The following is a 24959-nucleotide window of genomic DNA, read 5'->3' on the forward strand; positions in this document are numbered from 1 at the left end:
TCACTGCTGGCAAAAGTACCAGTCTCTAATGAGCTTCAGTGAGCAGGACTTCTGTTTTATGCTCCTCCAGCAGCAAGGTGCCTCTTCACACCCTGCAGGGGCACTAGTCCCACGTGGACTTAGAGGGAAGAGCACCTTTTACTGAGTTATCCACACTACTCTTGCAACACCCATTTTTTTCTGGGAAGCCCCCTATTCAAATACAGACGCAGTCCAACCCTACTCTGTTTGGGAACTGTCAGAATCACAGCCACAGGTGGAATTTCAGAGGCTTATTCAACTATATATGTGGCTCCAGGGGATGGCTTTATTAACTTAATACACCCCACTTCCCTCTGAGTAATTTGTTTTACCAACCTCAGCGTTCTTTGACGTGCACACTCTAGGAGGATCAGCACTATTCTGAGCCATTGGAAAACTCCCCTTCCAATCCTCCCCAAACCCACTGCGGCTAGCAAAGCTTCCAAAGAATAAGCTCCCTGCAGAAGTCTGTATCCTCACTGCAGGAAAATCCAGTCCTTGAAAAAACAGATGGCGTCAAGGAAGTGTCAGAGTGAAAGGATGTTATGGAAGATGGGATGGTGTATAGGGAGGAGGAGGCCAGCCCACTGCTAGACATAGCTGCTTTTCTAAGACAAATACCATGCATGCTACAGAGCTTGGGAAAATGTGGCCATGGAACAAAGATCCTATGGAAAGAGCAGCACCAAGAATACATGCTACACAAACTCAGAAGTCTGAGGAGCTGGGGGAAGAAGCAGGTGTTTATACTTTGCGGAAATACTCAAGACTCCTGACTAGTCTTTGCAAAACTTCATCACCCCCCCTTCTATTACACCATGCTCAACCACCACCACTGATGAGTACAGCTGGGAGCTCCACCACACTCAATGTTCCTCTACCATTCTCTGCCTAGCGAGCCTGGGGCTTAGGTAGCAGTGAGCTTCACCATACCCAGTGCTGAAATATCATTCCCTACACTAATTCCCAGGCAGGATCAAAGTAGCTGCAAGCTCCCCCAGGTCCAGTGCCCTGCACTACAGCAGCTCAGGCTGGGACTGGAGTAGTGGATTTCTTAGAATTCACATTACTAGCAACAAGGTTTTCATAAATGATTCAGAGGCTAACTGCTGGATAAGGAGCGAAAACAGAGCAGGGAACAGCAGCAGTTCAGAAGCTAGAGAATCTGGGGATTCAAGCCCACTTGCCCTCATCATGTAAGACCTGCATCTCTCATCTCCTCCAATGTGATATGCATGGTTCAGTTCCCCTCTCCACCCCTCGCCCCCAGCCCCTGTTCTTGATGTAGCTAGTGCAGATGGAAGAGGAAATGAGGAACGTTTCCAGTCTCACTGCGCCAAGCTATGGGGCAGCGACATCACTGGAATAACCCAAAGCCCCTTCTCCCCTTCCAGCTTGTGAGTTTTAGGAAATCAGCGGGACTGACCTGTGAGCTCGGGGAGGACGGGGGCACTCGGGAGAGGGGTCCGCTCTACACGGAATTCTAAAAACGAAATGTAAGACAACTTAGGAACTTGTAAAACGCCCCCGAGGGGGATCTGGTAGAGAGACAGCAGCATTGGGCCTTTCTGGATAGAACACAAGGCCAGACAGAGAGGGATGAAGTCACTGCAGCACCCAGCCTTTGACTCTTTATTTTAAATGAATTTTGAGCTGGACTGACAGCACGCGAGACTGAAAGCCTCTGCTTACCCCCAGAACAGGTACAGCCCAGGCAAGGGCAGTGGAAGCCGCCCAGACTGTGCGCCTCAGGGTTGAAAGGGGAGTTCAGTCTCTTTGGCTCAGCCAATCCTTGGCCTCGCAGCTAGGACTGCCAACAAGTGCCAGTTGAGCTGGAGGTGGCTTTGTGATATGAACACCTGGTTCGCTAGGACTGAGACCCAGCAACTGGATTCGCACAGACTACCAGACAGCAACTTTCAGTCGCCGCCAACGCAGGGGGGGTTCCAACTAGCAGCTTAGAGGTGAAAGCTGCCAGAGCCCGTTGCCAATTGCCTAATGTCAGGCCTTCTACACAGTCTATTGGGGATGGGGGGCAGAGGAGGGCAGGGGACACTCAGAGTTGCCACTTGTCCCGAGAACAGCAGGGCAGTCTTTTATAGGGTGGCCCTGCATCCCACTCTTTGCTTGTGCAGGCAGGGGAGGGAGAGGAGGCCAGCAGAAAGCTCAGAGCAGCTACAGTGCATTCATCAGGGATCAGGCAGTGATGGTCACATCTGGGCTTCAAGACAAGGAATGGGACAGCTAGGGGAATTTACTAATATGCAGTGTTGTGAAGAGGGGTTTGCTGGGCCTCTAAGAGATCCAGGATACAGCTCACTGCAACTTAGACTCTCACATTTAGGAGGCCTAGGGAACTTCAGGCCCATTTAAAGCTAGCAGGGGTCAAGTCCTGCACTCTGTTTTCAGAAAGGTGGCGACTCTGGCGGAGAGACAGATGCACACACACACACACACAGAGGCAGCAAGACCAGCAGAGCTGCAAGGGCCCTTCTGTGTAATAGCAGCCCCCACAGAGGAACCTAGCCGAGAGGGGGGCGCATGAACCTAGGACATTTCCTGTCACTGGAGTGAGAGGATAACAACAGCAGACACTCACATGGCTACAGTCTCCTTCCTAACTAGCCAGTAGGCGGTTCCCACCTATTCCAGGCCTCCGTCCCCTCCCACCTTCACAGTTTTAAAGAAAGCCCAAACTAGGGCAAGGGTAAAACAGGCAGAGATTCGGTCACATGCCACAGGCTTCCCTTAGTGTGAGGACAAACTGGATGACTGGGCAGGAAGAGGCACTTACCAGGAAACTGATAAGTGTAGCCAGGCGCAAGGCCCGTGTAACTCCGACTGGCATAAGTGGCAGCTTGGAAACCTGGATAACCTGCCAGCAGAGAAGAGGGGATTGTTACACGAACGCACACAATGCCACTTTCCAGTCCCAGCTCTGCCTGCCTCCCCATAGCCTGAACAATGAACACACACTATGAAAGGACCAAGTAACATAGCAGTTGAACAACACACGCGTGCGCACACAGTGCATACCGTGCAGGAATTTGGGGAAGAATTTTAATGGAATTTTAATACATTGCCCCTTCGTGGTTCCAGACATTGTTACCCTGCAAAGACATGTAGATTTCCCGGTCAGAAAGCTCAAGGTCCCACAAACTAAAGCACTAGCTGGTTTTGTGAAAAGGGGATCTAGAGACAGTGGGAGCATATGGATGACTGACTCGTACTAAATCACCCATCATCTACTTTCGTAATAGAGCTGCTGACTAACATTCTGAAGTAGATACAAAAAAAACAGGTGGCTGAAAACATGCAGGCAGATAGCCTGTTCCTGGCACAGATCACTATTACAAGTCTTCCCATTTCCTGAGAAGCTGTCATAGCTAATCACCTACTTTAAACAGTCCCATGAGAAAGCCAGCAGCTGACTAAGAACTGAATGTTTGATTTGAGTTCTCCCATGACAAGTGTACATGGATTTCCCACTGACTCATTTGAGTCTGCTGGTTTAAAATTACAGTTCTACTCAAAAAACACAAAAACTAAAATCTGAAGTGGCTTTGTGGGGTTCCAGATCTATTTTATCTCAGCAACTCCAGTGAGAATGTGATGAGTACAAATGCAAAAAAGAGGTGTTTTTCCTCTGCCTGCCAGCCCAGCCAACCCAAGCTGGGATCCAAGTGCCAGGTTGAATGTTCCTCCTCCAGCACCACCCACAGGGGCCCTGACCCAAAGGACACTTGTGTTTGTTCACCTTAACCACACCTACAGGTTGGATGGGCTCGGGTTGCTGGTGATGATCAAGCAAGAAAGAACCAAGTTTGACTCTCAGACCCTAAAAGGAGCTAATTGGGCTGGAAGTCGGAGGGGACGATTCACACCTTTTCCTTTGTAACCTGAACACATTTGCTCTGAAGTCACAGAAAAAAGGTCCCCACAGTGCCACTCACAGACACTCCTTTGTCAGAATGGCCCGTTTGATTTCCCCCAAGGAGGGAAGTCAGTGGTATACAGGCTCCACTGGATTCTCAAGAACATTTTTATCCCCCTTGAAAACAAGGAGACTGTTTATTAGGATGCTACACAGAGAACATGCTCTGCCTGTGTATCTGAAGTGATACTCTCCCCTTTGCCCAACAGAAGAAGGGTGACTAATACTACTGGGGGCTCCTGAAGCAAACATTCATTGTAAAGTCTGGCCTAGCATGGCAGGAATATACCTGGACGTGGAAAACTCTGCTTTTGGCTCAGTTGTGTTGCCAGGGCATATACAGCCCTTTTTTTGTGCCGAAGCATAGTGTATATCCTGTTCTATAGGTATTATATTGGACAGGAATTCCAATTACGCCTTAAAATTCCTCCCAACACAACTGCATTCCTGTTTTTTGTGTGACCCCACCTCTAGAACTGTGCATAGGAGGTACATCTACAGTTCTTCCATGCTGCCACCAGAGGGCGATTTGTGATCATACATTGATCCCAACCCTCCTCCTCCTAGCTTCAGTGTTGCTTTTCAAAATGGGGTCTGATGTCATAGATCCAATTTCTTCTTGAACAGCCTGAGCCACCTCCCCCATTGTCTTACACCTAGAAACGCAGTCCCAGAATAAAGCCTTCTGCCCCAAGCAGAGCCCCCTGCTGCTGCCGCCATTTATGATGTGGGGGCTAGAGAGAAGGGTTCTCTTTTGCAGTGCTTACCCAGCATGCCAATCCCAAGCATGAAGGCATCCATCCCATAAGGCATCACTCGGGACCGCCCTCTCGCAGAGCCAGTGGGGGACATCACTTCCTTTGGCTGAGCTTTTTTACATTCCACCTGCCACAAGAAAAAAAAAAAGTGTTGGACCTCGGCCTTGACTTGCACTGCACATTTGCTCGGAGCACATACCGTACTGCGGGCCACGGGCCAGAAGGGCTGCCTTATTGCATTGGAACCACTGCGCCTGCTCTGTCCCACGCACCACTCCCCAACCCTGCCTCCCATTCTGCAGCCACGAACACTGCCTGCAGCCTCCCCCGCCCTGTTACTCTGCTAGAGAAGCAGCATTATTGAGTAGTTAAAACAGGTGACTAAAATTCTACCCATGGTGCTGTCCTTGACTTTCTCTGTGACTTTCGGCAAGACAACCTTGGAGCCTCAGTATCCTCATTTGTTAAAGGAAGATACCTGCCTCGCAGGGCTGGGGAGAAGTTTTGCTAACGCTTGTACAGCACTCAGGGTCACAAAGTTACAATTCCAAGTTATGGTTAGACTGCATTGCCTTTTGGGCTCCAAATACCAGCAGTCATTCCCCTCCTTGTTGAGTATCTCCTCCCTAGATCTGGGGCAGTGATTTCAGGGGTCCCATCTGCTTCCTACCTGCAGTCCCAGAGCCCTAGTGCTTTGCCCCATCCTTCCACTGCCGGTTTTGCAGTTCACACTCACCATTTTGTTATTGATCTCATGGAAGTGGATCTCACACACCTTCTCCACAATATCTTCACTCTCAAATGTGACGAATCCAAACCCTGAAGAAAGGGCAACACTTCCTGGTCAGGGCAGAACGCTGTGTGATCAGTACCTGCCAGTCCCACATGCCCAGGAGAGAAGGCAACCCAGAGTTTCCTGGGGTAGACCAGTAGGGTCATGGCAATACTTCCACTCCCCTCTGGTCTCCAGTAAGTCCTGCATGCATGCAGCACTCATATGAGGAGCAGGGAAATCACTGACCTCTCCCAGATTTCCCTCTCTCCTCTCATCTCCATTTCTGCACCTTCCCGCTTCATTAAAGCCCATGGCACTTAGATGGCTTAATGACGGATACCACAATAGAGGGTTCCAATCCAGCAGAGGTCCATATGAACAAAACTGTTTCCTGCCAATGCTGTTCAGCATGTGAAATGAGTTTGGTGGGTCCCAGTCCAGTCCCCAACAGACAGGCGCCCACATCACAAATATCACCATCCCAAATAGTGATACTCAGCACATTTCATCTTCAAAGCCCTGCCTGTACACAAATTAGTCCTTACAGCCTGTGTGTGACAGGAGAGTATCAGCATCACTATTTCTGGAGCAAAACCAAGGCATGGAAAGGTTAAGTGATTTGCTCAAGTTCACACCATCTATCAGTATCTGAGGTGGGAACAGAACTTGGAAGTTCTTGCCTCCCACCCTATGCTCAGAGCACATCTCTAATGGACCCCTTTGCTGACAGTCTTGGCAAAGGACTGACTGGGCTCTGGAGTCCAAACTTCCTTTTCACAGCTAGGGGTGGCCTGAAGAGCTGAGGCATGGCAGTGAGGGACTTTGAGTGAGCTTGCATTGCAGCTGCGGCTAAATGGAGCTTTCAGCCTCCAGGGCTTCTGAGTCAACTTCACCAGTGCTAAAAATGACTTTTACACACACACACACTTTTCCATTTTTCAGTATTTTCCAAGCTGGACTGGACTCTTTCTATGAGCTTCTCCTTTCTCTCCAGGTAGGCATTTATTTTGCCCCTATCATGATCTGATATCTGGGTGCCTTGGGAACTCAAGATAAGTACCCTACACTGAAGCCAAGAAGTTGCCAATACCAAACCAGATGACTGGTCTATCTGGTCTAGTATCCTGCCTCAGGCAGGGGCCAATACCTGATGGCTCAGAGGAAGGCAGTCCTCCCTACCCCTTCTGTAATGCACTGCATAAGAATGGCCATACTAGGTCAGACCAGTGGCAGATGCTTCATAGGGAATGAACAGCACAGGGCAATTGCTGAGTGATCTGTCCCCAGTCATTAAATCCCAGCCTCTGGCAGTTGGAGGTTTAGGGACATGTGGAACATGGGGTTGCATCCCTAACCATCTTGGCTAATAGCCATTGATGGACCTATTCTTTATGAACATACCTAATTCTTTTTTGAACCCCATTATGTTTTTGGCTTTCACAACTTCCCCTGGCAATGAGTTCCACAGGTTGACTGTGCATTGTGTGAATTATTTCCTTATGTTCATTTTAAACCTGCTGCCTATTAATTTCAGTGGGTGACCCCTGCTTCTTGCATTATGTGAAGGGGTAAATAACACTTATTCACTTTCTCCACGCCAGTCATGATTGTATAGACCTCGATCATGTCCCCCATTAATCATCTCTTCTCTAGTCTGAACAGACCCTGTCTTTTTAATCTCTCCTAGTCTGTTTTTGTTGCCCTTCACTGTATCTTTTCCAATTCTAACACATCTTTTTAAGATGGGGCATGCAGTACTCCAGGTGTGAGCATACCATGGATTTATATAGTGGCATGACTATATTTTTTGTCTTATTATTTATCCCTTTCCTAATCGTTCCTAACATTTGGTTAGCTTTTTTGACTGCCACTGCACACTGAGATGTTTTAACTAACCACAATGACTCCAAGATACCTTTCTTGCGGGGTAATAACTAATATAGAGCCCATCATTTTGTATATATAGTTGGGATTATGCTTCCCAGTGTGCATTACTTTGCATTTGTTGACACTGAATTTCATCGGCCATTTTGTTACCTAATCACCCAGTTTTGTGAGAACCCTTTGTAACTCTCTGCAGCCAGTTTGGGAGGTCACTATTAGTTAGTCTCTAAGGTGTCACAAATACTCCTTTTCTTTTTGCAAATACAGACTAACACGGCTGCTACTCTGAAAACTATAGGGAGTAATTCTGTATCATCTGCAAATGTTGGCACTTCACTGTTTACCTCTTTTCTAGATCATTTGTGAATATGCTGAACAGCATTGGGTTCAGCACAGAGCCTTGGGAGACCCTGCTGTTTACCTCTCTCCATTGTGAAAACTGACCATCTATTACCACCCTTTGTTTCCTATCTTTTAATCAGTCACTGGTCCATGTGAGGACCCTCCCTCTTTTTTCATGACTGCTTACTTTGCTCTAGCCAATTCCTGTAGAGGGCAGAGGTGCCGGATCTGATAATTTATTATGGGCTAGCCATTTCCCCCCCCCCATCAGGCTAGCTGGAATGGTACGTGTATAAAATCAGGCAACCAGAATCACCTAAACAGTAACAAAATGGGATGCACTGAAGGGCACCCTGGGCAGCAAGAGTGAATACGCAAGGATAGCTGGGAGAGAGAGCCACAAGCAGAAAGTGCTTCCTGTGTGAGTCTGAAGCGGACAGACACACCATGTAAGCGCTTAGTGCTGCATGTGAACATGGCCGTGGCCTAGGAAAGGGCTGCCACCATCACAGCGTAGCTGTGTCCTCAGTATGGTGCACACCATTGTGGTGTCCTCCTAAGAGTCGTAGCCAGTTAGAGGGCACATGTACAAGAGAATCAGGCACCTCCAAAACTAAGGCTCAAACTCAATGCTCTCCTGCCTGATCCGAAGAGCCTGAATACCAAAGCCAGGCTCCCACTCTGTAACCAGATACCACAAATGGGATTTGATTAAAAGGTGACTCGGGAGCCCCGGGCTGAGGAAGGGGCCAGAGGCAGGCACTCTTCTGGGTCTTGCGTCAGCTTCCCCAGGGTTCGGATTGCTCAGGACAAGGTAAGACACACAGACAACTGGAGCCACGTAGGTAGCTGGGGAGGGGAGGAGGCTGCCTCCTCTCACATATCGGCCATTCGGCAAGTTTACAGCACAGGAAACGGTCTGGACAAAAGCTCTCTGTGCTGCGAGGGACTCTGTTAAAGGATGTGGATGCGAAGGGATGGGGTGATGGAAGGCGAGATAAAGAGCAGCTGTGACCTGCATGCCCTGCTGCTGGCCACAGGATACTACCTCCGCCCCATCACCACAAACATACATCTGCTCCTGTCATTACGCAATCCCCTGCCAACTCTACACACACACACAGCGCCAGGGTGCTGCCCTCACCTCGGTGTCGATTGGTTGTCTTGTCAAACATCAGCATAGCATCATCCACCTGCAAGGAGCACAAAGGAGGAAAGGGCTCAGATCAGGTTATTACTGAGAAAGACCTCTGCCGGCCCCATGCCAGAGAGAAACGAGACACCCACCTGCCCCCAAAGCAGAACATGACACAAAAAAATCAACCATTCACTTACCCTTGGGAGGCCCCCAAGTCCCAGGGCCCTGACCCAACAAGGGAACAGGATTTCCCCCCACATTAAAGCTTTCCCACTATACTGCAGGCAGGGGCTCCCAGCATGAACCAAACAGGTCCATCTCCATCCAAAACTTAGGGTGCTGGAACAGGTTCCCACCTAGCCATGCTCCTGGGGAAGGCAGGCACTTTCCTTCCCACTGAACCAGGAAGCAGCCCTGGACAATTTGCCTACAGCTCCACAGATGGGGGGTGGGGAGAGAGAGAAAGAGAGAGACTGACTGACTGTCTCGGTGTCCGTGTGCACACACCAAAGCCTGAGGAGGGGAGAAGGAATAAGGGGCCTCATAGAGATGGAAAATGGAGGCCTCAAACAACAGAGACTGCTTGGGGACTCTGGGAAGCCACCCCCACCCCAGAGGAGCTTTCATCTAAGAGAGGTTTCCTACTGCTGGAGGGTGTAATTAGAGCAAATTTACTACAAGGACTGAACTAGTGCTGCCTACTGAATGGGGGGAGTGGAGGCGGACACCAACCATCCCCCTCCCCCAACCCTGGGGCCACTCACCCCCTCCACCCCCTGCCCCCACCAGTGCCTGGTGCAACTTTCCTTCCCCTGCCTGTGCTCTGCTGGGTAGTTCCTTGTAGAGAAGCAAATCTGTGCAGCTCCAAGTCAGGCCAAGCAGAGTTAAAAACGCACTCCAATCCCCTCAGCGTAAACCACCATGTAAACCTGTCCCACTGACCCATGCTCCTTGCTAAAGCACTGCCTTAATCTGATTATGAAACTGGATGTGCAAGTGCTCAAGGGAGGGGCAACAGGATCTATACAGCAGCTAGCCAGGGCCTTCCTCCGCCTCAGTCAACGACAGCCGGGAGGGACCAATGCAGCCTACGTTGCTTGGAATAAGCTATTTCTCCCTCCCCCACTTACAATTCCCTGTTTTCCTCCTTCCCAGCCTTGCTCAGTGAAGGAGTCTGAGATGCTGCCTCCCAAGAAAGGACTCGGGGTGGAGCCCATCTCCACCAACCAGCACTGTCAGATGGCCAAGCCCCAGGCTTCCTTCAAAAGAGAGCTTGCAGCTGGAATGAGATGGGAGAGGGGGTTTACCAACATCCCCCTGACAAGGGGGCTCCATCCACTTCAGCTGCCAGTGAGATAAACGGGCACCTTTCTCCCATAGGTGAGATGGGAGGATGGAAGGAGGCCATTACTAAATACCCTCCACAATGTCACATGGAAAAGGGTTGTGTGGTCACTTGGGTCCCCCGAAGAACAGGGGTCACCACCCACATCTGCCAGCTCCAAAGAGCAGAATGACATACAGAGGACTCAGCTATCATCCCACGCCACACTACAGCCAGGGAACTGGGACTTGAACTTTCCCATCTAGGCCCAAGATCCATGCGATTAGTGAGGCCAAGACCCGAGAAACTCACTAGTGATCCAAGCTGAGAGGAAGGAGTCCTAACAGTTTAGATGGAAGATAGGACAACCAACGCTTTGTCTGACACTCCGTGCTACCTGCTTCTCTCCACTGAGGCAGGTGGGAGGGGGAGTTGCCCAATGGGTGGAAATATGCTCCAGCTGCTCGCTTACACTATCTTGTCAGCCATACCCACTTTTTACAATGGTCTTTATTACTTCAGAGCTTGGAAAGGGAGGGAGCTTTCACAACTGGTGGATCCCATGGGTTAATTAAGGTTATGTGGGCCTGAGTGGGATGGAGCACAATACCATGCCCCTCTCAGTAACATCCTGAAGTCAGCAGCTGCCCCTTTGCAGTGCTTGAACCCCAATCATAGCAGTTACCATCCCAAACTAAGCCTCATGTCCTGATGGAGCTAGCAGTAGTCCCCTAAAAATCAGCCAATCCCCTCCTTTGAAATCTAGTCCTCCAAAGTCAGATTGCCCACTCTGTACTCTAAAATAAGCCCCACCGGACTAGTAAATGTAAAGATATTTACAGTCTCAAAACAACTATCCCCTACATGAACGCTATAGCAGTGCCCCAAAACTCAGCCAACTCCTGCACCCTTTCAATATCTTGAGCCTTCCATCCAGGAACTCTAGGATCAAACAAAATCCCGTTAGGACCTGGACCATTTTATATACCAGCACACATGCACTTTTAGAGTATCAATAGAAGCGTACACAGATAAATAACAGTTCAAAACACAGCAAAATGGATTCCTCAGACTTTCACCTCTCGAGACCCTGCGTCACATCTTTCCAACATAATAGGCTAAATAAGTTTGGTGAGCTCAGACTAGTTTGGAAATTGACTCACAGTTCAGCACAGCTGGTGAATTTCTTTTAGGAGAGGTCCAAACTAGAACACGAGTGGATTAGAATTAAGGTGCCTCAGCAGCCCGAGAGGCTCAGGTCTGGCTCAGCCAGGGTTACAAATCGTCAGGATTGAGGTGCATTGTCAGAGCAGCGTGAGTGGTCCAGGACTGTCCGCATAGGGTGGCCACTTGCAATTCCCCATCCCACTGGTCAAACTCCCTTGTAATTGCCCTGCTGTGTCACACAACAGTATCACGAGGAGTTATCAGGCTAGCATTGCCACAGTAACTCCCAGGACACTTCAATAAGCTGAGCTGGCCCTGGTTCATCCTAAGAGCCTCATGCTGTCCTGGGGACAAAGTACACTAAAACACTCCAAAACCCACACAACACAACACAACACAAGTGGAGCTCATTGCAGGATACCCTTCGCTCCAGCAGCTCAGAGCGGACACAGTGCAAGGAGGCACTTTGCATCTCAAACACCACCCTGACAGGGTTTCTCAAACTACACAACACAGGACTCAAACAGCGCCACCCTGTGGAGAGCAAGGTAGATGATGGAAGATAAACAAGAACAAAGAAACTTCCAGTAGAAGAGCAGAAAGAGCAAGAATTCAACCACAGAGCAAAAAACTAAGCAATCCAAACAATACGGCAGAACTGCAGGGAAACCTGGGAAGTGCCTAACTGTGAGCTCAGCTGCCGCTGCCTGCTGTCACTAGGCAAGGCCAGGGGGTTCAGACAGGGGGCTCACTCTGCCAGGGAGACGCCCCTAGGAATGCCAAGCATGGGTGCTTTACAGACATGAACCAATAAAGCCCACAGCCTCCCTGTGAGGTGGGTCAGGGTTATTTGTCCCATTTCACAGATGGTGAAACTGAGGCACAGAGCAGCAAAGTGACTTGTCCAAGATCAGTGGCAGGAACGGAAGCCAGGTGATGCGGAGCTTGCAGCTCCTGGAGAGCGGAAGGCCAGGCTCCCCTTCAGCCCTCAGCACATTCCCAGCGGCTCAGGCCTTTCCGAGCACCGCACCGGGCGCACATTCAACTCGCAAACTGCTAATGTGTGTCCTCAACAGGCTTCTGTGTCCATGGAAACCCAGGGCAGGGGAGGCGGGATTAGTGGGGCCGGCTGGCCCCAGCAGCCAAGTTCATGTGGCCAAGCACTAAGTGTGAGTGGCAGCCCTTGGCGGGCGGCTATTGTTGTGGCTGGCTGTTGGGTGCCTCTCTGGGCAGAGCCCCCGCTGGGATCCCTGCCACTCCCTGGCCCATTCTCCTGAGCCTTTCTTCTCCGGTCCGCGCTAGCTTTGCCAACGCCGAGTTAGGCCTGAACAAAAGAGGCTGCTGGGGACAGCTTCTCTTGGGGCCTGATTACCATGGTAACCCTGGCCCCTCCAATCCCAGCTGCTGGATCAGATTAGTGCGAGCTCTAATGCTCTTCGGCAAAGCGCTCAGCACAGACACAAAGACACCCTGCTGCGGCGAGTCTCACCAGGAGCCGGCCTCGCAGGCCTGTGTGAGAGAGGGCCGCCCGCACCCCCCCGCCCCGGACACACACACAAAACGGCCTTTCAGTGCCACCTCACTCCCCCTGCGATGCCACCTGGGCGCACAGCGCTGGTGCAACGCTACACCTCATACCACGGCATACCCAGCACAGCAGCCCCCATCTATGACCATACCCCACGACCGGCCTCCAAACGCCCCATCCCACCCATATTCCAACATAAGCTTGCCCAAAGAGGGAAGTAGCAATGAGCCACCCCCCTCTCTTCTCATCAAAGGGGAGGGATGCACAAATCTCCCCCAATCTCACAAAAATAAGTGGAGGAGGAGGAGGAAGGGGAGCACAGAACCTCCCCAGAGCTCCCCCCCCAACGGGGTCATTTAGAGGACAGAGCCACCCCGATTTCTGCCAATTTCACAGAGAGAGTGTTGGGCTGAACAGGAGCAGAGTTACCCCAGATTTCCCTCGCTCATGCACACAACCAGCAAAACTAAAACAAACAAGCACAGCCCAGAGAGGGCTTTGCTGCCTTATTCTCTGTAAAACAAAATCCTGTTGAAATTCAAACCCCCTCCGCCCCAACAAAAGGGATTGCAGTGCACAAATGAGGCTGTGAATGTATTCTACTCCCTTCACAAAAACTACCCATTATAAAAATATTATAGTTAAGAATTTCAAGTCTGGCAGCAAATTCTCAGTTAAGGCTCCAACACCAACTTGAATCCTGTCCCTGCCCCCACTCCATACACAGGCCAGAGACCACACCCCCACCACCCTATTGCCATATCAACTCTCCCCGCCCTCTTGTGCATATGCATTAGGATAAATTATTTCATTCTGTAATCCTGCCCATGGACCACATGGCTGGGCGGGACCCATCTTGGGCGGGGGTCTCAACTCCCTATTGAGGAGATGTGAGAAAGGGTTGGAGAGGGGGGTGTTTCAGTGTACGCATGGGGGAGAGAAAGGATCTCCACTCTGTATGCTGAGGATAGGTAGGAATGTGAAGAGGGGACTGGGGACAGGGTGGTGTGGGGGATGGCACAGAATACGTTGGCCACGAAGAAAGGGACAGAGTTAAAAGTGGTTTGCAATGGGTATGTGGGGATTCTTTGGTCTGTGCACTGAGAGGTGTGAAGTCAGAGAAACATTTTGAGCTTGTACTGAGAAAGGGAGAGGTTGCCCAGTGGGAACAGGAATGCAGGGTGTGATCTCCACCCCACGTCGGGAAGGTGGGCAGGGATACTGGAACATGATGAAAATTAACTTCAGAATGTTCTGATTTTTTAAAATAGCATTTACAGTTCCAACAATATAGTTGCAATGCACTTGTAATGGGGAGTGGACAGAACATACAATAGTAACTGGGCATTAACAAAAGTTTTGCTGGGTGAATTGTCTTGTTTCTCCCTCTTACATAAATAGTTGTTTTAATTGTTGAAACACAGCAGATGAGTGTTTAGCTTAGTGGTCAAGGCTGTAGCTGTCCAACTTCTGAGGTTAGAAGTTCAAGGCTTATGTTTCTTCTATAGCTATGAGAGAATGTCTTCCTCCTTGTTCAATCACTAGGCTCAGCCGTGTCAGGGGAAGGAAAAGGTTAACTTATCAACTCCAAATGGATTGCCTCCACAGAGCTCAGCCACAGGAATCACATGGCAATGGGACTTTTTGAGCACTACTTGGTAGTTAGGGGGCGTACGCATGTTCCCCGAGTCCTACATTCTATAGACAGAGGGTATAATGATCCCCCCTCATTAGCAGCCCCCCAGCTCCTTCAGAAACCTTATCCAGAGTTGGGCACCAAATCGATGGGGAGGAGGGAGGAACAATGTGGCTCTGTGGAGGAAATACATTCAGGGACAGGGGCATCATTAGGCATATGTAGCATACGCGGCTGCGTAGGGCACCCGAAAAATCTGGGGCCACAGGTACTGACTTCTCATCTTGCTGGGAGGGTGCTTAGTTCTTCATGGCATTGATACTGCTGAGCCCTACTTTAGGCAGTTTTACTAGCAGTGTCCTCCCTGAGGAAACGGGCTAAGGAGCTGTTAGCTGACCAGGAATTGAAGCTCTTCCCTCCCAAAGTCGGCCTTTGATCTTGCTACAGTACTGAGAGCAACCTACAGATTTCACAGATGGGCAAGTGGCACTGAAGCTGCCCTCAGTAGGCCCTGAGACGTTTAAGCAAAGGGATGTTAACCAGTTCACTAGACTGAATGTACAGTATTATCCATGTAGATAGCCTTTGAGCAGATAGGCCTTGGCCTCCAGGTTTTCCCTCAAAAGGCCACAAACAGTCTAACCTTTTCAATTACTTAGTAAACTGAGTTTAAAAAAGAACTGATGGGACTAATACAGTCCTGGGGCTTTGGGGAGGGATGGGCAGACTGATTCAGAGGAAAATCCAGTAAAGTTGTGGAGTGAGCTTCTGCAGGTGGACATCTTGATGAAAGTTGCAAATAAGAACTTTGAAGGCAGAAGTGGAGAAGGCTTCCCCATGAACAGCAGATCAGCTGACCCGTGTTCATTTGAAGAGATACTACCGTATCTTTTTAGAAAATAGTAAAAGGAGTGATGGCTGCTAAGAATGAGACCTTCAGGAAGAGACGGAACAGGAAATAGTAAATCATGATGAACTGGAAACCTAACAGCCATGCTATCAGGCGAAATGACATGAGGTCCTGGTGTCCTAACCAACCAAACTGCTGGGACAACACAGCTTGATTTAGGGGAGGAGTAAATGGTTGCTTGATCCATGCACGGGGACAGAAACTCCTAAAAGTAGATGTGTTGTGCCCATGCCAGTGCTAAGACCACCACCCTGGCTCGGTCCTGCTGAAACTTTCTCACGGCTCTGGGGATGACAAAAGTGAGAACAGGAGTCCCTTTCCCCCAGTGTAAATGAAAGGGGGCTGATAGACATGCCTGTGCCTGCCTGCTCTTGAGCAGATCCTTGGACACCTGGCAAATATCAGATGAACCACCAAGAGTCTGAATGACCATTTATACTGATCTGCGCTTTTCTGACTTAGGTCATTGGCTGTAGCATCTTTGGTGCCATGCCTGCCAGATGCAGAGTAAAGGGAATCCCTTTGTTCCAGATGTAGCATTGCCACAAGACAAGTTGCCTGCTGACACAATGGAGGTGATCAAATTCCCCCCCATCTGTTCAGGATGTAAATTGCGACCATGTTGTGAATAAAAATTTGCATCAGTTGCCCTTTGATCTGTGGAAGAAAGGATTTGAAAGCAAGTCTGACGAGCCTCTGCTGTAGTAAGTTTACGTAGAGTTTTGATCCCTGAAGTGGACTGTGGACAATTAAGGATCCTAATTGTGCTCTCCCAACCTAGGGCAAAGGAAATCATGCCTATCATGAGCAGGGGAGAAGGACATTATTTTTAAGACATTCTCCAGCAGTGTCCACAAGAGTTTTTGATTAGGGGAGTGGGGAACACTGATTTCCCAGCTGTGAACTACTAGTTTGTACAGGATTCAACTACCCTTGCAAGGGTCACTTCCCTGGCCTTCTGATGGATGTGCATGTGCGTGTAACACAAAGGTGCAGGCAGTTATCTGGCCCAACACCTAAAGATAAAATCTCACAGGGTCTTCTAGCCTGGACCTGGCTAGGTTCACTGCCTGGATGAGATCTCAAAACCTGCCCTGTGATGGACAAGCTAGAACCCTTGTAGAATTTAAGGTGGCCACTATGAAGGTGAAAACCCAGGCTGGACCAAGGTAGATTTTTCCTTGTTTACCCTCAGACTGGGAGATATATAGAGGGAGCACAAGATATGGGCCACCTCACTGAAAGACTGAGCTCTCATAAGCAAGTCATCTAGCTATGGATGCCCCTGCAGGCGCAAGCAACATAGACAAGTCACAGCCACCTCCATGGATCTGGTGAACACTCTGGGGGCTATAACCAGCCTGAAGGGTTGAGTACCTTGTACTAATTGGTAATTGTCTACCACAAACCTCTGAGGTACTTCCTGTGCTTTTTCCTTACCAAAATGTGAAAGTAATCATTGTGAAGGTCAAGGGCCTCAAACCAGCCTGGAGGGTTAGGAGTCAGGATTAATCTCTCAGGAGAAAACCTTGCAGAATTGGATTTTCCTTATGTAATTGCTCAGTCATTCCAATTTCTAGAATTGGGTGCAGACCGCCATTCCTTCTTGAGAAAAGGAAACAACACTTCTATGGTTCTAGTTTAACAGGGCCAAGAGCTCATCCTCATCAGAAGGCTCCCTGAAAAAGGAAGGGGGCTTGAGCTTTCTCATTGTCATGAATGGGAAGAAGTACCCCCATACAGTGAGCTTTAGGACTCAGCAATCCAAACAAATTACTCAGATGCCTTTAAAAATAAAAAAGGGAGTTGTTCCCAAGGGATGAGGTAAAAGAGGAAGAAGTTGAGGATCTGGGTCCTCCAAAATTGCTCTGGGGTTCTCTGGGGCATACTCACACTTGCTGAACTAGATGCAGCACCAGCTCCGGCTGAGGTGGAAGATATTTTCCTCCTCTGATGGTTTCTTTTTTTAAATTTCACTTTAAAAAAGACTGTCTAGCCCTATTGCTGGTAGTCTGATTCCAGGAAGGACTGTTGAAATTGTCCCTTGTGAAATCTAAACTATTTCCTGCAAATAAAAGCTGACTCAAGCCCAGAGACATCTCCATGGACTTTGTGACCTTAATCCTTTCCAGAACCTCTGTCCCAGAGCGGAAAGATTGGTTCCTTTAAAAGGCAGGTCCATGACCTTGACTTGCATCTTGGTGGAGAGGAGAGTTTTGGAGCCAAGAGCGTTTCTTAAGGGACCCAAGCATGTTCAAAGTCCTAGTATAGTGCTGTCTGAGACATCAACGGACGCTTTGGGAGTATGCTTAGACACCTGGCCTTCCTTAAACAATACCACACATCCCTGTATCTTCTCATAAAGAGAGCTGGTCAACATTTTTCATTCACAGCATTTTAAAAATAAAAAACAAAAATGGCCTCTCTTTGAAAGGAAAAGCTTTTTTAATATTGATTTTTAATCTTCCAGTTTTTTTGTAAAAAACCCCCAAACATTTGAAGTTTCGGGGGGTTGTTTTTACCCTTTCCCTCCATTTTCCCCTTAATTCTTGAGCAATGGCTAGTATTTTCCCTACGTGCACTTTTTCATTTTTTCTTTTCTAAAGGTCAGAGAAGTTTACAAAAACAAAAACAAAACATTCTATACTTGTTCTCCGTGGCAACAATTTTTTTTTTCAAAGATTTGAAATTAAAAAAAAAAATTGTGATCAAAATGGAAAGTAGTTCCATTTCAAATCCAGCAACACAAATTTCAAATTTGCTCATTAAATTGTTTTTCCATTTTTCTGCTCACGAATGTGCTGAGCTCAAGATCCTGCCTTTGATTAGGCAGGAAACTTATATCTGGCAATAGCTACCTTGGCAGCTGGCAGTTCATAGATTTTAAGACCAGGGAAACCACTGTGATAATCTAGCCTGACTTTCTGCATAACACAGGCCATAGGATTTCACCTAGTAATTCCTGCATCATGCCCATGTCTTCTGGCTGAGTTAGAGCACATCTTTTAGACTGACACTCCATCTTGATTTGAAGATTTAAAGTGACAGAGAATCTACCACATTCCTAGGCTTGTTGTGTCAGGCTTGCCTAGCAGTTAACCTTCCACCTTAACACATTCAGTTGTTTGAGCCTCTGGTCCCCAGAAGTAGATGACAACTTCCCAGCTTTAAATATTTCACTTGCAGCTGAAATCACAATTGAGCTTGGGGTAGGATTCTGGAAAAACAATCCAAATCTTTCCCTGGGAACTGGTAGAAGGATCTAGGAGTCTGACAAATCAAGGCGCAGAGCCCAGATGGTGCCTGCCAAATCCTGGGAGGCTCTGGGGTCACACAGAGGAGGGAAAGGAGTAGTCATGGCAGTCTCATCAGTTGCTAAGGTACCACGGGCACCTTAGAGGATAGTCCTCACCAGTTCCTGCCTCTCAGAGTACCAATGTCCTGTGGATCAGCAGTGCTACTGGATGTGGAGTCAGAGAGAGGTCAGGTAGTCCCTAAGGAGACTGCCTTCTTTGGAGGAGATTTCCTGCAGAAGAGGAGACCTAGGTCTCCTCAATTCCTTACACTAAAGAAATCACAGATGCGGGAGGACCACAGGGCCAGACACAACAAGGGGTAGATACCCCTAAGGAGGAGATCCTGGGTAACTCTTTAACTGGGCTCTCCAAGGTGACAAGGTTCCAAAGATGTCGCTGTATTAAAATGAGGCTCCCCATGAGGAAGAACCATAGCTGACTGGTACAGAACAGTCTTTTCATAGACCTGGATATCATACCATGCTGAACTCAGATCTCATGGGAGCAGAGAGCCCCCCAGACCGGAGGGTGGCACAGACTTGCCTCAGAACCACAACACCAAGGAGTCATCCACACATGGCTGGAGGAAGACCATTTTGGAGAGAGCCTCTCCGGAAATGATCCCACTGGGGAGAAACAGCTGGGGCTTGGCACGGAGAATGGGGACATCCCTCGCACCGGAGCTCTGAGGGTGTGTATTTCTGTTGGAGTGGCCAGGTGAATCAAAATGATGCTCCGAAGCAGAGGATCATTCCAATCAACCCAGATCTAAGAGGTCCTTCCTTGTGAGAAACTCCTACGATCCAAGCAGGCAAATTACATCAGAGTTAACCTAGATCTAACTGCAGGATGCTTTCTGGAGCACTCCTCCTTTTTGCTATGAGGCTTACTGAACTCTCCTTCCAGGCCTGTCTAAGGAACCTGGAGCCTTAGCTGGGGGAACCAATCTTTTAATTTTGGACATTCTCTTTCTGCCTGTGTTCTCTCTCTTGGCTTCCACTCTAAGGGAGATTTCAAAGATACATTACACAGCCCTAGACACTCCTCCACAGAAGGTCTCCTAGAATACTGCACCTCCAAAGCCTATGGCAGCAAAAAGTTCTGCTGTTTTCTTTTTGGGTCCTTTTAGAAGGGCCCCTTACAAGCCATCACAGCATTTCCCCCAGGCATGAAAGGCACTTTTCGTGCTTTTATGGAGTAGGAAACATAGGACAAGAGGAGCATTATTTAAAGCCAGTCTTTTTGGTAGCGTTCTCTCTCTTGGGCAAACCCTGACAAAACAGTCAAGAAATTAGAAAGGAGAAGTATGCATTCCTAAAACTAATTATAAAAGTACAAATGCTGTGTGTCTTACATGACTGAAGGGAGAGGTTGGTTCTGTGACACTGTTTGGAAGGCAGAGGGACGGTTACTAGATGCAGGGTATTTGTGCTCTATGGAACTTAAGGCTAAGAGAGGAGCATGCCCCTGACTTTCCACTACCGATCAAAAGAGTTCTGTGGCCATTGAGCAGACTCATGACTCCTGCAATTGCACTCTGGAGACATTACCACGGAACAGGACATACGGATACAGCACATTTACTTTCTGTGGTAGAAGACAGAAAAAATGTAAAGAAGTGACTAACGTGTATATTGATTCCCAGAGCACTGAACATTCCCCTTTCTCCCAAGATTGATTGGAAGCATTAAGCAGCTGCAAGTTACTGTGATGTATATTTTGTTCATCCCAGGATGCACGTATCAATCATTCTACAAGACAAAACACAGATACCAGACAACACCACTCCAAGTAGAACCACCTAACTTTATAGGTGACAAAGAATTCCTGAAAGCTACATTGATATGACACAGCCAATTGGCGAGGATACTCTTTTCCAACCCATTTTCTTCTCTCCAAACGTTAAGGCATTCACACACCATAAAACCATCTTATGCCCTCCTCTGGGCTGCTGCTGGTGCCCTCTTTCAGAAGAGACACAGATACTGAAGTCCTCATCTGTCATGGTCAGCATTTCATGGCACTTTCTGCAAAAATTAGGGTGCTAATCACGGTGTCCTAGCAAGATTCCAACATAGATAATTACATTCTACCTCCCTAAAATCCCCAAGAAGTTCTAATTGGCTATGGTGTCCTTCAAGTCCTGTCCTAAACAACTGTGCAATGGTTTTGTGCACTGATAATTAAACAGTTACTGTGCTCCACCCCAGAAGCGGTGGCATATCAGCAGTAGACCAAAGCAATCCCTATCTGTAATAACTTGCATTATTTCTTAAGTGCATAAAGTGCTTTAAGGATCCATTAAGGTGAAAGTGGTAACATTATACAGCACCTATTACACCACAAAATGCTCACCCTTCCCAGTGCATAACAGGCTAAGATCTTTATCACTTCAAATTCTACCCCACTTGTTTTCCAGCATGTGACAGGCACATGTGCTCATTGAGGACTGACTGAATTGGAGTTAGAGGAGCCCATCTGGTTTTGAATGATCAGCTGATATAAAACAGCTATCATAAAATGCAGAACCACCTGGAGCTTTGGGCAGCTTGCTTGCCAGATTTTCTTCCAGCTTCCTAAAAATGTCACTTCTGGCCCAAGACTCAGCAAGAGAAGTTTCAGCCCAAAAGATTTCTTTTTAACCGAAAGTTACAAAGGGGTCAGCCATGAGGCTGAGAATCAAAAACGAGCCACAGCTACACAGTTTGGTTCTTGATCAGAACATCTCCTTAGTTCAGGTGTGTTCAGATCTAGGGTTTGAATGGCTTTCAAACACCTTAACCATGAGACTATGGGACTCCAAAGCCTCAGAGGCATCTCCGGAGAGATTCAGGGGAGGGGGCAGAGCACGCAGTCTCCCCTCTCTCAGGTTCCATCTTCTCCATGAGCAAGCAAGGGGCTTCTGTTCAAAATCATTACAGGCCAGGCACATCTGGCCACAAACCCCTGCATGAAAATTCCAGCCACCCAAACTGTCTGCTGACCTGTGGTTTACCTGATCACCAGGAAGCACCCCTTTCTGCCCAGCAAAGAGATAACCTGATCCATCTTCACCCATCAGACTTACCTTCCCAAACTGCTCAAAATACTGTTTCACATCCTCCACGGTAGTGTTCACAGAGAGACCCCCCACAAATATCTTCTTCGTCCGCGTTACCATCTGGGAAAGGGAAGGACAGGGATTCATAGGAGAAACAGAGTTAGCAGAGAACAAGATCTGTCTCCAAAACCTCATTTGTGAGCTGAAGAGCATGTAGTGCACTGTATGCCACTGGGAGACTGCCCGCACCAGTGGAACAGAGTCCCCTAACGAAACACTGTATCTACTGAAGGACATGTTTCAGGCCCCAGAAATTTCATACTGTGAAACTCCATCACTCAAGTGCCATCTCAGACTCACCCAAGCATGCGCCATATTGCTGTCTCCTACCCTTTCCCTCCCTAACCCCCAGCATGCACAAGCTCACTAACTGCCCGTGGGACTTGCCAGGGCACGGCCACTAATCTCCCATCTAACCCCCTGGGGACGGGTACAGCATATTAAAGTCTTTCCCCCACTAATCGTTCAGTCACCCACTTTCACAAACCTCCTCGCAAACACACAGAGTGCTGCCATCTCCTTCCCTACCCTCCCGTCACTCACATGGGGCACTGCTGTCACCCTGCCAATCCCCAGCTCACCCTCCCACCCTGCAGTTTCCCTGAAATGGGAAAGCAGAGCATGGCTGTGATGCTGCGATGTGAAGCCATCAGGTTTAAGGAGCCAGAGGAAATGTCCAGTTAAGCTTTCTTGTGCATTTGGGAGGAGGCAAAGGAAGAAACCCTCCCCTTTCTCTTCCCCCAGCCACAGCAGACTGAGGAGGAATAACTGAGGGGGGCGATGGCTGCTAGGATGAAGCACACTAGTGTCCTTTGAACTGATGCTTCAGCTGCATCCTCCCCTCAGCCCCTTGGCCACACCCCTGCTCCAGCAGGAACACATGGTCCTAATAACCCCAAGGAGCATGGGGCTAATCCGCAGCAATTCCAGGCTTGGAGAGCAGCCTGTTCTAACACTAAAGCACCTTCTGTCACCAAACTGCTTAATGGAATTAACCCAATTCCTACCATGTGCTTCCTGGCTCGTTACTCAGGATACCTGTTCACTAATTGTTCTCTGCTTCTGATCCCTTGTGCTTTCCTCCCCACATCATTCTCTTCTTCCACTCTGCAATTCTCTCCCTCATCAGCCCGTTCTCCCCCTGCAGTACTTGGGGTGAGATTGTAGGCTCTCGTCCTCCAGCCCAGTTAAGTGAGACCCCCCCCCCAAATCTGCATTCTACTTTGAAGGCAAATTGCCAATTTGCTCTTCACTCTGCAGTTAAAAGTTTCTCATTGAGCATCTAGTAGAACCTCCACAGCTGCTGGCTTCCATCGAGCGCCCACCTTCCTGGTGCAGGTCAAGCCCAATGTCCTTCTCTCTCTGGCCTTTCTAGTGCTGGTGTGCACCCTGACTTTCCACAAAATGAAGTTCTTTCTCCCACACCTCTCCCCAGTCCATCCTACATGTCTCCTGCCACAGATTGGAACTACTTCATGTTTCTTGCAGGCCCTCAGGTTCCAGATACAGGCTACCAAAGAGCAGAAGGTGCTATGTTCTTGAGCAGACTTCTGCATTTCATCAGCTCCACTCATGAAGCACACTCTAACCGTAGTGGAGTAGAGCTTGGGCTATTCCAATCCCACACTGACAATCACAAGAGCATCCCAAAGCTCCCTAGTGAGCTAGACCATGCACAACAGAATGCAAGTCTGGAGGTGGAGCACCAAAGGTCATCATTAAGGTAGGAACTAAGCCTGAGTATCAATCATCAAAGCCTTAAGGACCAGTGCTGGCAGGTGCACCAAGATGTCCTTCCGGCATCCTCTGGACAAAGGCACAAAGAGGATTTAAGTTCCTTGAGTTGCACCTTTTCAATTTGTAAAGGCTGCACATGCTACCTACCTTGGGCTGTGCTCGGCGGGGGAATGCTACTTTTGGGTCGATCTGAAAGAGACATGGGAGAGAGAGAGCAGGTGAACATATAATACATGAAATGTAGGCAATTAAAGTAGGCTCTCCACAAACTTTGCTCAAGTGATAGTTTGCCAGACCCAAGGAAGACACCTAATGAGCATAAAGTAGACTGCAGACAACTTTATCTTCTAATAGAGGTGTGATCCCTGGAGACTACAGTTCCCAGCATGCAATGTTCCATCTGAATGTGAGCAGCAGCCGTTCAGCACAAGATGGAACACCACAGGCTGGGATTAGCAGTCTCTGTTAGCCAGTCCTCTGTGTTCAGACTCCACCTTGACCACCCTGTACCAACAATGTCATATTAAAGTACTTTATTCTCCCCTTCACTCTGGCTAAGGGTACAGAGCTCACCTGGTTAACAGTGAAGCAGGAAACAGTCTGCACATAAAAAGCTAAGAACTTCAGCCCCAAAAGCATGGATTCACATGAGAAGGGAAGATGTGAACTAAACTGGAAGAGTCCCAAGGACAGAAAGTTGCAATACAGACTCCTGTCATCAAATCACACAGTATACTGCTGCCCCTTCTGCAGGCTGTATGCTGTGCAATAAAAAGAATCAGTTCCAATCATCCTACTGTGCTAGATACGCCTATCTGTTTGGTGTATTACTAAACCTGCTGTCCACTAGAGTGCCTTTATCTCAGCACCAATATTCAGATGGTGCACATTCTGCTGGGGTCAGCAATGGATGAACACATGGCTGCACTATTCTTACCACCACCACAACTTAAACTAGGAAAATACTAATGCACTGAAAACGAAACACCCACTATAATGCACACACAGCAACTCTTGTGATGTCACCTTTACATTAGAAATGATCCAAATCTACAAATGACCTTAGAGAGCCCTGTACTAAAGGAGGGTCTGTTCAGCCCACAGCTGGAAAGTCTGTAGCTAGGAGAGGAGCTGAGAAGTTTGTCCCATTAGCCCAGCAGCTCAAACAGCCCGCAAGGAAACTGCACCTCTCCAGCTCCTCTCACTGCTATTGTTCTACTTTCCAGCCTGGCTTTTCTCCCTTCATTCATCCTTTCATTTGTCAGACAGAACCCAAAGCTCAGTACCTCTTCAGATCACTCCCCTCTGCCTTCCCACCTCCATCCTGATTCACAACCTAGAACATAAATAAACTCAGCGTATAAGTAAACAGAGGCAAAAGTGAAGAACATAAATAAACCTCCCCTTAT

General features: G+C 48.4%; 1 protein-coding gene across 2 annotated transcripts in view; it reads right to left on the reverse strand.

Moving 5' to 3' along the window:
• MSI1 (musashi RNA binding protein 1) overlaps nucleotides 1-24959 on the reverse strand; it is a 35561-nt gene that overhangs the window by 5455 nt on the left and 5147 nt on the right. For both annotated transcript variants that reach the window (XM_077834817.1, XM_077834816.1), the window contains exons 5-10: nucleotides 23698-23739; nucleotides 21781-21873; nucleotides 8859-8907; nucleotides 5450-5532; nucleotides 4723-4840; nucleotides 2816-2896 (exon numbers count right to left, since the gene is read on the reverse strand). In XM_077834817.1, coding sequence (XP_077690943.1) covers nucleotides 2816-2896; nucleotides 4723-4840; nucleotides 5450-5532; nucleotides 8859-8907; nucleotides 21781-21873; nucleotides 23698-23739 — 466 coding nt within the window. The remainder of the gene's footprint in view (nucleotides 1-2815; nucleotides 2897-4722; nucleotides 4841-5449; nucleotides 5533-8858; nucleotides 8908-21780; nucleotides 21874-23697; nucleotides 23740-24959) is intronic.

Source organism: Eretmochelys imbricata, chromosome 15 (genome assembly GCF_965152235.1).
Source record: "Eretmochelys imbricata isolate rEreImb1 chromosome 15, rEreImb1.hap1, whole genome shotgun sequence".
Taxonomy (NCBI): Eukaryota; Metazoa; Chordata; order Testudines; family Cheloniidae; genus Eretmochelys; species Eretmochelys imbricata.